General features: G+C 33.0%; 1 protein-coding gene across 1 annotated transcript; it reads right to left on the reverse strand.

Moving 5' to 3' along the window:
- Positions 1–16950: 16950 nt before the first annotated feature.
- On the reverse strand, positions 16951–18022 carry LOC133333988 (casein kinase II subunit alpha). The gene has a single exon (XM_061542296.1). It carries the CDS (start codon positions 17961–17963, stop codon positions 16953–16955), a length of 1011 nt encoding a protein of 336 aa, XP_061398280.1. The 5' UTR covers positions 17964–18022; the 3' UTR covers positions 16951–16952.
- Positions 18023–18395: the final 373 nt, after the last annotated feature.

An 18395-nucleotide genomic window follows, 5' to 3' on the forward strand; every position in this document is an offset into this window, starting at 1 on the left:
GTATTCGTTATTCACCACTGCACAGTGGGTCCGTATAAAAAATAGTGGATTTTTATAAATAATTTTTTAAAAATAATTTATAAAAGATTGTTGTTATATTTGTTGGTCTATCGTAGATTTTTGGACTTTTTAATAAAAAGTACCTTCTTTCGGCATTTCACAAGCGCATTCAAAGCATTTCTTTGTTTTTAATTAAAAACTCTTTTTGGGCAATTTTTATTGAAATTGTTGTATTTTTTTGCGAAAAAATAGATACTTACTTTTACAACAAAAATTATTTGTCTGTAAAATTATAGCATAATTTGAAATTTCGTGCACCCTACTGTCGGTAATTGCGATTTTCAAATTAATTTCGTAAATTTTTGTTCCTTTTTTGGAAATTTCACAAAATTTGTTGTTTTTAGTTGTTCCTATCGACTATATTTCCCCTTTTTCATCGATCCTATTGCAAATTCGACTGTGTGTACCCTACATTCGGTTCTAGTCGACCTTAAATAGCAAAAATATAGATTTTTTGGACTTTTTTGCTTCGATATCTTTTGTTTTTCAATAGAATCATGTCGGTCACTCCATTGACACAATTTATTCGCGCGTCAGATAATGTGGTCAAATTTATTGCCTCATACCATATGCTTAAGCCAGAAAGTCATACGATTTTCAGCCTTGAAATTCAAAGCTCGGAACTTCAAGAGTTATGGTCTAAAGTCAAAGACACTTACGACAAGTGTATTGACTATTTGTTGACACTAGAGGGTACAACATCTGAGAAAATCTCTTCTGCCGATTCGAAGTACCAATCATCAAACCTAAGTTTCATTGATTGTTTGTCGGAGATCAATGAAAAGATTCACAATCTTAAGTCGGTGAAATCTCCTCCTGCAACTCCTGTCGTCGTTAATGCTAGCACACCGCAAACTACTTTAGCTCCAAATTCTCAACTAATCGGTAGTGCTTCTAATCGACCTCTTGTTGATCAGCCACGTTCCGCAAATGGTATGAATACTTCTCGTGATAGTTCGAATATCCCAAATTTTACAAATATGGTTCAAACAAATTTTCCAAATCCTGCAGAAGTTTCCATCTCTAATTGGAGTTTGCCTCCAATAGTTTCGAATACCATGCATAACCTTAACTTACCACCGTGTGAGATTGAGGAGTTTCATGGAGACTTCTTATCGTGGCCCACATTCCGGGATCTTTTCTCAGCTATATTTATTAATAACTCTCGCCTAAGTGACATTGAGAGGCTTTGTCACTTAGTTCAGAAAACAAAAGGTGAAGCTAGGGAAATCGTGTCTAAGTTTCCACTCACCCATAAAAGTTTCGCTATGGCTTGGCAGTCGTTGAAGGATACGTACGACAATAAACGTATTCTAGTTCATAATCATCTCAAGCTCTTATTCGACCTTCCCTTTTTAGAATTTGAATCTAGTTCTAATTTAAAAATTCTACAGCGTGGTATCAACGGCTGCATTTCTGCTATGTCAGTCTACGATGTAGTTACGGATCATTGGGATCCAATTTTGGTTTATATTTGTCAGCAGCGTTTACCAAAATTAACTCTAGCTTTGTGGGAGCAAAGTATTAAAGACAAATCTTCGCTATCGTCGTGGGAAGACTTAAACAAATTCCTTACTGAAAGGATTCAAACTTTAGCTTGTTTACGAGACATGAGAGCTTCTCCTTCTAGTCCAATTTCGAAAAGTAAAATCAAAGCCCATGTAGCTACTTCTGCGGTTAAACATAGATCAAATTCATGCATTCTTTGTCGAAATGAATCCCATTCATTACGTTCATGTCCCAAATTTAGAACTCTTTCGTTTGAAAAAAGATTCGAAGTGGCTAAGAAACAGGGTTGTTGTTTAAATTGTCTCTCTGTAGGTCATTCCGTCAAGAATTGTGCCAGTAGTAATAACTGTAATATTTGTAATATTCGTCATCATACGCTCTTGCATAGGCCTACTGCTTCTCCTCAATCGTCTAGGAATGGTTCTACCCCATCATCTAGGATTGGTTCTCCTCAATCATCAATACTTGGTTCTCCTCTATCGTCTAGGCCTTCGAATTCTATCGCGACAAATGTTGTCAATCCTCCACAAGTAGATGGTAATGTGGCATCAACTTCTACTGGCACTAGTCCTAGAGTAGTAAATAGTCAGGTTTTCCATACCTCCCAAAATCGAAATGTCTTGTTGGGTACGGCTATGGTCAACATCGTTCATTCCGGAGTTTCGCATCCTGTTCGAGCTCTTATCGACCCTGGATCAGAGGCTTCGTTCATATCTGAACATTTACAAAAACGTCTCAACTTGCCCACTCATCTAGCCTCTGCCACCGTTTCTGGTGTAAATAGTTCCTCCTATGCCACTTCTAAGAAAAATTGTTCATTTCGCATCGGTTCTCGCTTCAATTCTTCATTAACTGTTTATGCTAACGCTTTCGTTCTACCAAAAATATCTGGAAATCTTCCTTCAGTGCCCCTTAGTTCTAATCTCACTTCTTGCTGGCCCAATCTTCCTTTAGCCGATGCTCACCTCTTCAATTCTAGACCTGTCGATTTGTTATTAGGGGCAGATTTGTATCCACAAATCTTGAAGGAAGGGACGCAACGAAATGTTTTGGGTTCCCTCCTAGCCCAAAACACGATATTCGGCTGGATTCTGACTGGTCCTATGCCTTCGTCCTCAGTCCAGGTCTTTAGGACTGCGTTGGATTTTGCTGAGGATGAATCTCGCCACAGAACACTACTCCGACTTTGGGGACTTCCCTATGTTCCCAAATTGAAGCATCCTTCGCCGTCGGACATGTTCTGTGAGAGGAATTATCGTCGTTGCGTCCGGTCAAAATTCATTTAATATTCGTAGTTCTCGCATATCTAGACAATCGTTGCTGACCAATCTTTCTTTGCTTTCGAACAGTTAACTCCTCCCCAAAGCTCTCATTCTCTATCGCTGTCATCGATTCAACGTCAACCAATTACATTATCGTTTTCTTGCCAATTGTTTGTATTATTGCAGAATTCGTTCACGCGATTTCCATTCATGGTGAAAATCAGCCTCGTAGCCTTCTTATCCATATTTGGTTCTCTAAAATTATGCGTATTGCTATCAATCGTTTCATCTTCTTGAGACTTCATGGTTGCTCTTTTTTGAAAAAAAAGTTACTCGAGCCATTCGATATGAAGTTGTTTACGAATTCAGCGTGTCATATCGTCAAAGGTTTATCTATGTCTTCGTCTGCTTTTAAATTAAAGCAGTTTCTTAGAAGTCACTCCTCCTCTGTGTTCTGCTTCCTTTTGGCATCTCATTCTCGTTTTTGCGTTGTCGCGTTTGTCATATGACAGAATTTGTTCTTAGTTCGCACAGAGGCTTGCTTAATTCTATATCCCTTTCGATACTGTTCAACTTGCATCGGGCCATCAATCTAGTCGCTCTTCCTCGTTCGCCACATTAACAAATAATAGTCGATTCCCCTCTAAGTCTTATCAATAGACTTCACTGGTTAACATTTCTAATAGTTACTCCAATTACAAACTCAAAACAAAAAAACATGGAATCATACTTAGCTCCTATTCAGTTTTATTAATTCGTTGTGCTCCATCATGAGCAATCATACTAGGTCCAACAAGGAATTGTTCGTCGACCAGATACAAAATTAGTTGTAAATAGTAAAGAATAACTTCATCGTGTATTCTTTTTGTCAAAATAGTCGAAAAATAAATAATTTAAATTGGCTTATATCCGCACCTGCTCAATAAAACTGAACTACTATACCTGTCGATGGATTTTTTTCACAATGCAAATACTAACCTAGAATAAGTCGCGATTTAGTCTAATTCATGTTGCATTGCATTGTAGCGCTGCAAGGTGGGCGGCAATGTTTAGGTTCGATACATTGTTTACGACAATGTATATGTTCGATATGTTGTTCACCCCTTCCGTAGCATACCAATTATTATTCACATTAATTGGCCACTCATTTGAGTCAATGGGGGAATCTTCTCTGCGCTCTCTTCTAGGAGTCACATTCGCCTGGTTCGGATTGTAGGAGAGAGTATCCGCTCTTTCCTACGCTCTCTCCTAGAAGTCACATTCGCTCAGTTCGGATGCAGAGAGGACTTTCCAGTGCTACGGTCGTCGATGTGATCTCGACCTTGTTTACGCTACATTTGCTCACCGCGATTCACTTGCATTCTAACTTTCGTTGTTTAAACTTGCATTCTAACTTTCGTTGTTTAAGCTTGCTTTCTAACTTTCGTTGCTAAAACTTGCAATCTCGCTTTCGATCGAACACGCACGCATTAAGGTAAAGTTTGTTTCATTCGAAACTCATTAACTTGCCAAATAAAGTTTGAAAATACACTTAACCCAAACCTTGTTTTATTTTGTTTTTCTCTTTTTTGGTTTTTCTCTCCCTCCTCGGTATCACGCCAACAAAAGTGTTCGACTATTTTGCAAAAAGTTAGGCTATTGTGCTAAAACATGTTCAAATCACACTTTTACAATGAAAGCTAAACTAAAATTTCAACATTGCAATTATTTGTTTACACCCAAGTTTGATGTTTGTTTTCACTAATTAGGAAAATATTTATCAAGGTGGCATTGACATATTTTACGTATTTTCTTAGATATGGGGGTGGTCCATATTAGACGCATAGTCCACATTACCCGAAGTTACTCTACGAACTGATGTTTTTTGCAGCCTCCCTCCGCGCTGAAGTATCACCACGGATTTAATTGCATAAAATAAACTTATAATTCGAGAAATCACTGGTAATTAGATGTTTTATCGGAGTACTGTATTTGTTCCTAGCCATTTTTACATTTTTCTGGCAGTGAGTCAAAATTGAAAGCCAGGCACATGTTATTATAATAAAATCAATTTAAAAATGATCTATAAAAATCAAAACAGGTGCAGAAACCAAAACATAGTAATTATAACGGTAAAAATAACAAAAATATTACAATGAGACAATTATCTTATCCATAAATTATTACGAATTTTGAATTTAATTTTAAAGATTGTTTTAACTAAATAAATTACCCGATTTTGACGAATAACAAACGAGTGTAAAAAAACCATAATGTGTATTCGGGTAATTCGAATACTATTGTGGAACTCGAACGCCCTTTACACACTTCATCGTATAAAACATGTTCGTAGACAAACTCGTCGCAGTTGTTCAAACTTTTTGTGTTACAACGTACATTCATACCGAAATCAACATACACAATGAATACCGTGTTCGTCGAGTCTGAATCGTGGGTTGTATGAATCAAACGGGTACCATAGACTAATGAATGTATAGACGACGAAATGCTCTCACCAGTCCTCTCTGAATTGAGTCTGCTGAATGCGCTACTCAATTTTAAATACTGATTTACTTAAATGTTTGAACCTTTTAATTTGGAATGCCCCTAAATATAGTTAGTTTTAAGCAAAAACTTTATCCTCCGATAAAAACATTAAAGAAAAATAGGACATTTTCCTTAAAAAACGTCTTTAAAAATTTTTGAGTTTTTTGTTTTGAGTCACTTGACCGCGCATTTTTTGAGTATTTCTTCGTCTATATCTTCATTAGTCTATGCGGGTACCATAGACTAATGAATGTATAGACGACGAAATGCTCTCACCAGTCCTCTCTGAATTGAGTCTGCTGAATGCGCTACTCAATTTTAAATACTGATTTACTTAAATGTTTGAACCTTTTAATTTGGAATGCCCCTAAATATAGTTAGTTTTAAGCAAAAACTTTATCCTCCGATAAAAACATTAAAGAAAAATAGGACATTTTCCTTAAAAACGTCTTTAAAAATTTTTGAGTTTTTTGTTTTGAGTCACTTGACCGCGCATTTTTTGAGTATTTCTTCGTCTATATCTTCATTAGTCTATGCGGGTACAATGAATTCAAAACTCTCATACTTGACGCAATTCATGTTTGTTGTACACTCACTCTTTGCACTTCATTTCAAACAAATTTATAGAATATAAGCCATTAGTTTGTATGAGTGACTCTTGGGTGGTGTTTTTGTGCATTCATGCAGATGTCTAGTTCTACTCCGGAGATAACGCCCGTAAACTTTGAGAGCTTCTCCTGAAAAACTCAATTTTGAGACTTAGCATACTATGGCGTCGATATATCGTTAGCTAAAATGCAAAAAGGGGTAACTAACAAAAAAATTTAAAATTGACTTTTTGAATGAATGTCAATAAACACATGTGTTGACAAAGTTTTACACGTCTGCGGTCAAAAAAGGAGCTTCTATTAACAAAAAACAAAAAGGCGTAACTACAAGAAAATTCAAATTTTTTACTTAATTGTTATGACTGCCATTAAACTAAATAACTAAATTTGTTAAAAAAATTATAGTCTATTATTCGTCATATGCAATATCACCCTGCCGGGCATACTTTTTCACTTCACATGACATGTTTATAGTTTTCATTCAAAACAGTTTTATGCTTCTCCTACACAATTATGCTTTTGTTAGTTACGCCTTTTTGCATTTTAGCTAACGATATATATATATATATATAGTTTTACAGTTACCATATAAAATTATGATTCCCAAAATATACATTCATATATCTTATTGGAATTGCGGGAACATACATTATACCGTGGTAGATAATGCAATATTTGTTTTGTTACCTATAAATTGTATTGAAACCTCTTATAGTTCTTTAGATTTTTATAAAACGTAGTGTGAATAATTATAAAAATTCCAAAACCCAAATATTATTTTATCTTGATCTTTTAAATACAAACGATGCAAACAAAAATTGTGTGTAATTTTCTAAGTTGCAGCAATAATATTTTAACGTGGCACCAAAATGTGTAAATAAACTATTTCTACGAACAAATGTAAATCCAAAGAAGAAGCTAAAAAAATAAAACAATCTATTCATATTAATCATCTTTTATTTTTAGTCAACAACATCATTCTCCTATTATTTGCAGATTTTTGATCTTACAACGTATACCCAAAACATACTAATTTTTAATAATAAATTATAGACAAATACAAATAAGAAATCGTGTATATCTTTTACAAGTAGGCAATGTCGAACAAAATTATAAATTTTCAGATCCCAAACCATTTTTGCATGGCATAATTATACAATACAGTCATATGTTTCCAATTTTTTCATAAATTTGTCTTTGACAGTATTCTGCTTTCAAAATTTAAATGAAAATATCTTCCTTCGAAATGTACGCATACTATGTGTTAAGTGGCAAAAATTGCCAAATAATTTATATTTATAAAAATATTTTGATGTTTCCTGCCTCTAAAACTTATAACCCAGAGATGAAAATGTATTTTTTGAAAATATGCCAATCGACATACATAAAATTGTATGGAACATATTTTTCATTTTATTTGAAATTGATATATGAATTCCAAATTAAAAAGGGTTGCCATTATCAATTTTTGTTAGAAATGTAAAGTGAAAGTAAAAAAACAATTGAATAACAAATTTCATTAAATGTATTTAATAATTTTTATACTTATTTTTAGTGTTCCGGCAAGTGGAATACTACGATTTTTCCACAACCACGGTACACAACGTTTTTAGTGTACCAAGATGTGGAACACTACGAATTTCGTTGTGTTCCGAAACAGTAACACTAAAATGTTTTTTAATCACCCCTATTCTGTATGTCGTCGTCGACACGAAACGACGTCGAAGAGAATCGTCTTTTGCAAATTGGTATTCCCTATGTCGTTGTCGACATTTATCGATAACTATTGAAACATTTTTGGTATTCCGTAACAATGTGTGACGAAGAGGATGTCGAAGATTTCTTCGTCATAGTTTTTGTTGACGAGTGAAGCGTTTGAATATTTTTTTTTTATAAATTAAAAAAAAAACATGACCGGACAAGACATTGGTCAAAATCGTTTCAGATTTATATATATATATCCCATATATTTTTCTTTATTTACACTTTATTTTGCATTAAGTATTGAATAGATTCCAGAATTATGTATCCTGATAATTCTGGAATCTATTCAATACTTAATGCAAAATAAAGTGTAAATAAAGAAAAATATATGGGATATATATGTATATATATAAATCTGAAACGATTTTGACCAATGTCAATAGGACTCGTCTATGTGCAAATAAAATTTCATCCCAATTGGATGGATTTTTTCCAAATTTCATCCCGTTCGGATCGTAATGGTGACATGTAACTTGTTTAAAATAATACATGACATGCATAAATCGACTGAAAAATAATTCAATGTACATATGTATATACTAAAAAGTAACTATGGGTCTATCTCGTTTCTTTTTGGTCGTTGCAAACACATTTACCAAGACATAATGCCCTGTGCCACAGTGCGGTAAGGATACAAACACATTTTTGCCCAAAAATATGCAACAAAATAAACAGTTGACCACATTTTTAGAGATGTGTTTTTTGTTTTTATTGATATTATCGATAAATAGTCGACATCGTCGCATGAGTGTTACAGAATACCAAATCAGTGTCGAAGTGATGTCGATGTCGATGCGAAGTGATGTCGAAAGAGAAATGTCGTCGACAACGACGACGACATACGGAATAGGGGTGAATGTTTGTGTACCGAAACACTAACGCTAACAATTTTTTAGTGTTTGTGTTCCTCGTACGGTACACAACGATAGTGTACCGTTTAATTTCGAACACTGATTATATTTGACGTAAACGCTATGGAATTGACATTTGGTATCGAGTGTATTTCGTAAATTTAAAAGCACTTTAATTACTAAAGGAAATTTTATGAAAAAAAGTATGGATCATTTTATTACCGAATGACAATTTAACGAAAAAAATTTAAATAAATTTAAAGAAAAATATATTAATTAGCTTAATTTAATGAAATATAGACACAGTTTCGGGGTTACGAATTATCAGTATTTTACTGTATATAATATTTTACTTAGTGGTACATAGAATAGATTATTATTGTACCACATGATTGAAAATGAGACACCTTCTCATTTCTGTTTTTATTTATTATTTACGTTATGTGCCTTGGGGTTTTTATCGGCAGTGCCCAACTTGTCACACACACAATTTCAAAACAGAAACACTTCAGAGAAAAGAAATTTAAAATTAATGATCATTAAGTCCCTTTTTGAAAACTCGTTGAAAAAAAAATAATTCAGCACAAGACGAATTATAAACTTAAGCAAATCTATCTTTATATGGGAGAATGTAACAACAAAAACGATGTACATTTATTACTAAATGTTTTTATCTATAAAATTTGAAATGAAAATTTTTAAAATATTTCTCATAGTTATTTGACAGACATACAAAGGAATTGATAATTTGCATACTGATGGAATTTAACATCATACCAAAGAATGTCCAATAAAATATTCAAAAAGAAGTTAAAAATCTCGTTTATATATAATTGTGTTAATGCAGCTTATATAAAAAACAAGTAGTTGCCAAAAATTACGCACTTAACTAACGGTAAGTTAAAACTAAAGTTCAAATTTTCCATTTTGTTGTTGTAGAAATGTTTCTAATACATATTCCTGTATTTTGATAGCAATATCTGAGAAAGTTTAAGTTTAATATAATTTAATATAATGGAAATTTGCATCATCATACAGAAACTATCCCCTCTCCTAAAGGGAAGCATTTTTCTACCATGATTTATTTGATGTCAATTCTCCAGGATTTTTTGGAAAATAATGTATTTATCAACATTCCGCTTTCCAAATTTAAATTAAAATATGCTCCTTCGAAATGTACGCACATCACGTGTTCAGTGACAATCACCCCTACTCTGTATGTCGTCGACACGAAACGACGTCGAAGAGAGTCGTCTTTTACAAATTGGTATTCTCTATGTCGTTGTCGACAATTATCAAAAACTATTGAAACATTTTTGGTATTCCGTAACAATCACCCCTATTCCGTATGTCGTCGTCGACACAAAACGACGTCGAAGAGAGTCGTCTTTTGCAAATTGGTATTCCCTATGTCGTTGTCAACATTTATCGATAACTATTGAAACATTTTTGGTTTCCGTAACAATGTGTGACGATGACGATGTCGAAAATTTCTTCGTCATAATTTTTGTTGACGACTGAAGCGTTTGAACAATTTTTTTTAAGAAATTAAAAAAAAAATATGTCCGGACAAGAACAGGATACACCATTCTAGAATCTATTCAATACGTAATGCAATAAAAGTGTAAATAAAGAAAAATATATGGGATCTATATATAAATCTGAATTGATGTTGACCAATGTCAACAGGAATCGTCTATGCGCCAAATAAAATTACATCCCAATTGGATGCAATTTTCCAAATTTCATCCCGTTCGGATCATAATGGTGGAATGGAACTTGTTTAAAATAATACATGGATGGAAGGATATGCATAAATCGACTGAAAATAATTCTATGTACATATATACTGAAAAGTAACTATGGGTCTATCTCGTTTCTTTTTCGTCGTTGCAAACACATTTACCAAGACATAATGCCCTGTGCCACAGTTTGCCCAAAAATATGCAACAAAATAAACAGCTGACCACATTTTTAGAGATGTTTTTATTGATATTATCGATAAATAGTCGACATCGTCGCATGAGTGTTACAGAATACCAAATCAGTGTCGAAGTGATGTCGAAAGAGAGACGACGACATACGGAATAGGGGTGAATGTGTGACGACGACGATGTCGAAGATTTCTTCGTCATAGTTTTTGTTGAAGACTGAAGCGTTTGAACATTTTTTTTTTTAGAAATTAAAAAAAAAACATGACCGGACAAGAACAGGATACATCATTCTAGAATCTATTCAATAATTAATGCAAAATAAAGTGTAAATAAAGAAAAATATATGGTATCTATATATAAATCTGAACCGATTTGGACCAATGTCAATAGGACTCGTCTATGTAGAAATAAAATTTCATCCCAATTGGATGGATTTTTTTCAAAATTTCATCATAATGGTGGCATGTAAAATAATACATGAATGGAGGGACATGCATAAATCAACTGAAAAATAATTCTATGTAGGGGAGAGGGGGGCACCTTTGAACAGCGCTCATAAAATCTTGGTTTAAAATTTTTCCGACCCGCAACCACATTTTTGTATATGGCAATCTTGTTCTCTATCTGCGTAAACCACTTTGGCTTGCTTTTCAAGTTGTCGAAAAATTGTGCATGGGTGACCATGTTTTCACAGTGTCATTATAAACTTTTATTCATTTGGTTGTAAGGGCCCAGGAAGAATTCTGTGATAGTTTTCTTTCGTCAAAAAATTTTTTTGCATTCCAACAATCATTTCAAACATAACTAATAGCCTAGACAGACGACAGTCTTAATTTGCATTAACTGCCTTAATTCAAATTAACTTGTACATTATCCTCATTTTTATGTGTTGTTAATGCACAAAATCAAACTGAATTTATACTGAATTAAGCAATTTCAATATGGCAATGCTGTAGAAAATAAATTGATTGTTGTCAAATTTGTTTATGTTTACGAAAATAAAAATTAGAAACAAAGGCAAAATTCAACATTTCTTCAAAATTGGAGCTGTTTTATCTTCATTATAGCTGTTAGTTTTCCTTCCTGCCATGTATCAATTTCAAAAAGATGTAATCCTAAAAAATATTGTAAACAAATGTCAATATTTTCTTCCTACACACAGACAAACAATTGTTTTGAAACAAAAAACTGGTTCATAAATGAAGAAACTCTCGTCTGTCAGGGGTAAATTTTATTTCAAATTAAGAACTTTTTAATGCAAATTAAGGCTGTCGTCTGTCTATGGTATAATGTAATTTCTTTCATAAATATTTATTACAAAAAAAGTTATTATAAATTTCCGTAAAATGTCATGGGTGGGGCACCTTTGAACATGCCCAAAAAAACGGAGTTTTCAACTTTTGGCTTCAATTTCTTTAAATTTCAAATGGGCTAATAAGATGACGAAATTAACTGTATTTTTCACCATATTAATTTTTGTTTTTAGGTCATTTTATGTTTTAATAAATTTTGATCTAAATCTTTTAAATTTGGAATTTTTTTAATATATTTTTTAATGTTTAAAGCTGCCCCCCTGGGGGGGCAGTTTTGAACACTTTGACTTCGTCCATTAAAACAGTAATAAAATATATTTATCGAGCTTAAAGTATGTCATATGTATATTCATTTTAAAGGTTACATATGTAACAATTAGTTAAAATTTATAAGAAACCAAAAATTATAAAATAAAAAATTTTGTAATGCTTGAAAGAAAAAAGTGTTCAAAGGTGCCCCCTCTCCCCTACATATATACTAAAAAGTAACTATGGGTCTATCTCGTTTCTTTTTGGTCGTTGCAAACACATTTACCAAGACATAATGCCCTGTGCCACAGTGCGGTGAAGGATACAAACACATTTTTGCCCAAAAATATGCAACAAAATAAACAGCTGACCACATTTTTAGAGATGTGTTTTTTGTTTTTATTGATATTATCGATAAATAGTCGACATCGTCGCATGAGTGTTACAGAATACCAAATCAGTGTCGAAAGAGAAAGAGAAACGTCGTCGACAACGACGACGACATACGGAATAGGGGTGAATAATTACCAAATATTTAATATTTTGATGTTTCACAGCCAATCAGAAGTTGGCATTCCTGTTTACCATTTTAGCGGGGTTTTATACTGTTCTCTCTCTCAATGGTAAATTAGGAATAGAGTTGGAAAACATTGCCACAGGTAGGAACAAACAAGTACAAAAAGGTACCTAAAATGTTACTCCAAATGATAATAAATCATAATTATTGAGAAATATTGACCAATCACCCTTATTCCGTATGTCGTCGTCGTTGTCGACGACGTTTCTCTTTCGACATCACTTCCCATCGACATCGACATCACTTCGACACTGATTTGGTATTCTGTAACACTCATGCGACGATGTCGACTATTTATCGATAATATCAATAAAAACAAAAAAATTATTGCATATTTTTGGGCAAAAATGTGTTTGTATCCTTCACCGCACTGTGGCACAGGGTAAATGTGTTTGCAACGACCAAAAAGAAACGAGATAGACCCATAGTTACTTTTTATTATATATGTACATAGAATTATTTTTCAGTCGATTTATGCATGTCCCTCCATCCATGTATTATTTTAAACAAGTTACATGCCACCATTATGATCCGAACGGGATGAAATTTGGAAAAGTGCATCCAATTGGGATGAAATTTTATTTGGCGCAGAGACGATTCCTGTTGACATTGGTCAAAATCGGTTCAGATTTAACGGACATTTGTTTATTTACACTTTATTTTGCATTAAGTATTGAATAGATTCTAGAATGATGTATCCTGTTCTTGTCCGGTCATGTTTTTTTTTTTAATTTCTAAAAAAAATGTTCAAACGCTTCTGTCGTCAACAAAAGCTATGACGAAGAAATCTTCGACATCGTCGTCGTCACACATTGTTACGGAATACCAAAAATGTTTCAATAGTTATCGATAAATGTCGACAACGACATAGGGAATACCAATTTGCAAAAGACGACTCTCTTCGACGTCGTTTCGTGTCGACGACGACATACGGAATAGGGGTGAATATTTATACCAGTTATTTGCATAAATAATATATGTTATAATTTAAGCGTAAATGTATTCACGAATAATAAAAAAATCTACCTTTTGTGGACAAAAAGTACGTTTGTTACAAAATTAAAAATAGCACAAATTTAATTACTCTCAATTTACCAATGAGGGAGAAAAAAAACTCTCATGACCAACAGTGTAAAACCCCGCTTACTCGGACGAATTTTTCGAGTAAAAAGTTTACAAAGAGAACGCAATTTTGTTTTGGGTTCTCTTAAATTTGGTTCAATGTTTTACCAGTTTTGTGAGTTCAGGAACGGTTTTCGAGTAAAAAGTTGCAAAACTTGTAAAATTAGTAGAATTAGTAGAAGAAAAGAGAATACGTGTTTAGCATTCACTGCTATCGTAGTATATAATTTTTCGTTTTCGTAAAATAATGCTGGGCAAGCATGGGAATAAAAATAATATTAAAAAAAATTAAAAAGGAATTGTAAGTATATGGTACAAATATTTATTATTGTGTATTTAATAATAATATTTTTTAAAATCAATAATTCCAAGTGCTTACCTCAATTTTCGTAATTTTGTACTGATAAATTTAGTAATTATTAAACAAACTTACATATTTTAGTAGTAATACTACTTTCATAATAACCAAATTAACTAATTGAAAATATGATCAATAACTCTATTAATTTAATAAAAATTATTCAACATCGATATAACTTTTTATAATTCCCAACTAATTACAAATTGAATACCATTATAAAATGCCTTGTTCATTGAGTTCATTATGTTTGTTTGTAAAGAAAACCAATAAAAACAGCAAGAAAGTAACTGACCTTTTTAGGTATAACAATAAAATAGATGCATTATAATGCAATAGAGCAAACCACCTTTTTATCACCCCTATTCCGTATGTCGTCGTTGGCACAAAACGACGTCGTAGAGAGTCGTCTTTTGCAAATTGTGTGACGACCAGGGTGCGAAGAATGATTAAAATACGCTCTTTCTCACGAATGCTCACGGGCGAGAATTCAATTTATCGCGAATGATAAAGTTACAATGAATGCAAAAGCATTTGCATTCTCTCGCGAATGTTCGCATTGTACGAAAAATTCGCGAACGATAAAATTTCGCTGCAAGCTGAAGAATATTCTTTTGAGCACTGTTAAAAACAACAACAAACAAAAATATCATGAAAACACACACAAACAACGAAAGAATGTGTGGGTAGCAGAAAGTGTGTGGAATAACAAAACACATGTCCAACAACTATTGAGTTGACGAACGTTTGTTGTTGTTGTAGCAGCCCTATTGCTTTTACACAATGAACGTTTGTTATTGTTGTTGCCGTTTTGAGCATTCGCGAGAATTCGGGAATGTTTGTTTTCATTCGTGAGAGAATGTCAGAAAGAATTTCAACCACCAAACGAACGAACGTTGTTGTGTGCTCTCACTCGTTTGTTATGTTGTGCGACCATTCTTTGGCGAATGTTCGTTTGGTAAAGAATTTATCGCCATAAATTCATTTTTAAAATGAGCACAAAACGAAAAGAATGTATTTTGAATCATTCGCGAGCGAATTTTTTGCGCACCCTGGTGACGACGACGATGTCCAAGATTTCTTCGTCATAATTTTTGTTGACGACTGAAGTGTTTGAACATTTTTTAAGAAAAAAAAAAAAAAAACATTACCGGACAAGAATAGGATACATCATTTTAGAATTATTTAAAAACCGATTGTTCTCTTAAGCGGAATTTTTGCTTACGTATATCCGGGAAATGCTTTATCTTTGTTCTCATAAAATTTGTGAACTTCTCTTTTTATCTATCTTGCCATTTATATGCTAATTATGTGTTTAAAAAACTCCTGCTAATTGTTAAGTCTTAAGAATGTACGGGCATGTTCTGCCATTCAATTCAACGGTAGAAGCAAGGTGTATTTATATATAAGGTGAAAGAGAAAGTCTTTTTTTACTTTTTTGAAAAATAAATGGTCATAATCACCCCTATTCCGAATGTCGTCGTCGACACAAAACGACGTCGATGAGTATCGTTTTTTGTAAATTGTCGAAGTGATGTCGACAAAGAAACGTCGTCGACGACGACTTACGGAATAGGGGTGAATATATTAGGCTCTTCACTTAGAATAATATATTCAAGGAACTTATTCTAAATTGGTCCAAAAACGAACCAGAAAAAATAAGAGGTGAATTTTAAACTGTACCATTTTGCCGCAGGGATCGAAAGTAACAGTTATTTTTGAAAATGCGAACAATAAACTCTTCATGTTAGAGACATGGGACATCTACCAATAGATTCGTATTGACGAGTCCATTAAGGATATTAGGTAATCTTGAGAAAACACTCGCAATTCCCATGTGAAGACTTATTATTCAACGGAAAAAATAAACGTTGATTTTTAACCGTTAATAAAAATAAAACTATTTTAGGGATTTTTATTTTTTTCGTCAAAAATAGAACTCAATTAAGCAGTTTTTTTTGTCTCAAAATAAAACTCTTTTTACGTAAAAAAAAAACTTATACAACTTGCTATCAGCTATGAAATTACTATTTATAAATCACTGTTCTTATTGCAATAAGTGTACACAGCAAGGTAAAGGTATATTTGTAATAAAATTAAAAAAATAACTGTTATTTTTTTATTTTATTTTATTTTTTTTTTTTGTGCAGAAGTTTGTAAATTACAATTCACGTGAGAAGCAGGAGGTAACTTCTGAGGGGAAGTGTGTTCCAGAACATACCCGATTATTAAATCTTCTTTGTCATAGTTTTATATAATAAGTTATAGGTCTAATTATTTGTGACGATTTATTTCAGTTTGTACCAAATATCGGTACGAATAAATAATTTTGATTTCAGCTGTTCCCACTTCCACTTGAAAACTATAGATCAATAAAATATTTAATTTATATATTTATATTTTCGCGAAAAAGGTACAAGATCATACGTAACAAAAAAATATTTTAAAAATGTTATAATCCAAAAAAAGTTACGAACTTTTATATGCTAATTTTATTGCCCTTTTAAAATATTAAAATGTTTTAGTGAATTTAATTTCAGTTTCATAGCTTTTTTCACACGATTTTTTATTAAATATCTGGTAATAATATTTTGTTATTATTGTATATTTTTAATGAATATTTAATGATAGTAACAGTCCAAAATTGTATTTCTTAATGTGCCAATCTGATACAGTTACGGAGTTATTCATATTGGTTATGCACAAGTTTCTGTATCGTACGATCATATTATGGCGATTATATGTCCCACCTTTCTTGTTGTTAGTGCGAATCCTTGACTACCACATCCACTACCATATTTGCTGTTTTAATTGCAATCCTACTGTTGATTATTGGACTTGATCTGACCATTAACAATAGGCGCAAAATACGGATGAGCCATTGCTTCACGTGCAGTTAATCGCTCAACATGATCATAACGTAAAAGCTTGTCGAGAAAATCAAGAGCTTCTGGTGAAACAAGATGTTGATTGTCGGAATGAACAAAACGTTCCCATCGTTTGCGTGAATGCCTTTGCAAAATATCATGGAATCTTGGATCTAATTCAATGTTGTACTTATCCAAATAAGCATATAGTTCCTCAGTTCCTAGGACTTTCGCTATACGAACAAGTTGATCGTAATTGTCATGTCCATGGAAAAATGGTTCTTTGCGAAAAATCATTGAGGCTAACATGCAGCCTAATGACCACATATCCAACGAATAATCATACATTTGATAATCAACCAATAATTCTGGGCCTTTAAAATAACGTGATGCTACACGAACGTTGTACTCCTGGCCAGGATGGTAGAATTCAGCAAGACCCCAATCTATTAAACGTAACTTACGATTTTCGTGGTCAATCATTACATTATGTGGTTTCACATCGCGATGCATAATTCCCATGCTATGACAATAATCGAGTGCTTTCAACAACTCGAACAGGTAGTATCGTATTTCGTAATCTGTAAGTGTTTGGTATAGCTGCTTAAAATCTGTATTATTGACATGTTCAAAAATCAGGGCAGGAGTTCGTGATACTGGGTCTTTTACCACAGCTAACAATGTTATAATGTTGGTGCCTCCGCGTAAATTTTCCAAAATTTTAATTTCCCGCTTAATCTTCTTCTTTTTTACGGGCTTTAGAATTTTAACAACACATTTTTCATTGTTCGTTATATTTATAGCTTCGAAGACCTCAGAGTATTTGCCTCTCCCCAATTTCCTTACTAACTGGTAATCATCTTGATTAGCCCAATCAACGACGTAATTTTCATAATCCCAATATTCGTCTGGCTTGTGTGCATTCACATCCGTGTACACGCGTGCAGCACTCGGCAAAGTCATCGTATTATGAAAATATTTTTTTACTTCTTTAGATGTGTGTTTTACAGATGTATTATCACAAACTTTAAGCGAAATTGTGTTGACAGACCTTAAATAAAAAAGAAAAAGAGAAATTAGTAAAAATACGTGAAATGAAAGGGGTTTCGGTGGATCAAGTGTTGATCGCTTGTGGATTTTTACCAGACCGATAACACATATTTTGCATATTGACCATTGTGTCAAATCAAATACGCAATAACAAATTAATTTCAAGGTTGGCATGTGCGTTATAAAAACAAAACCACTTTATTTACATACTGTAGTGTATTTTTTCTTAGCACAAATACTAATTTAAAGACCATCATATTGCTTGATATTTCTTATTTATGTAATGATTATTTAAAGTTCAAAATGTTAGCAATGAAATGTCTAAAGCCTTGTATATTTTTTCAC

This window comes from Musca vetustissima, unplaced genomic scaffold, assembly GCF_032173495.1.
Source record: "Musca vetustissima isolate MV318-11 ecotype Yass unplaced genomic scaffold, APGP_CSIRO_Mvet_v1 utg80557, whole genome shotgun sequence".
NCBI lineage: Eukaryota > Metazoa > Arthropoda > Insecta > Diptera > Muscidae > Musca > Musca vetustissima.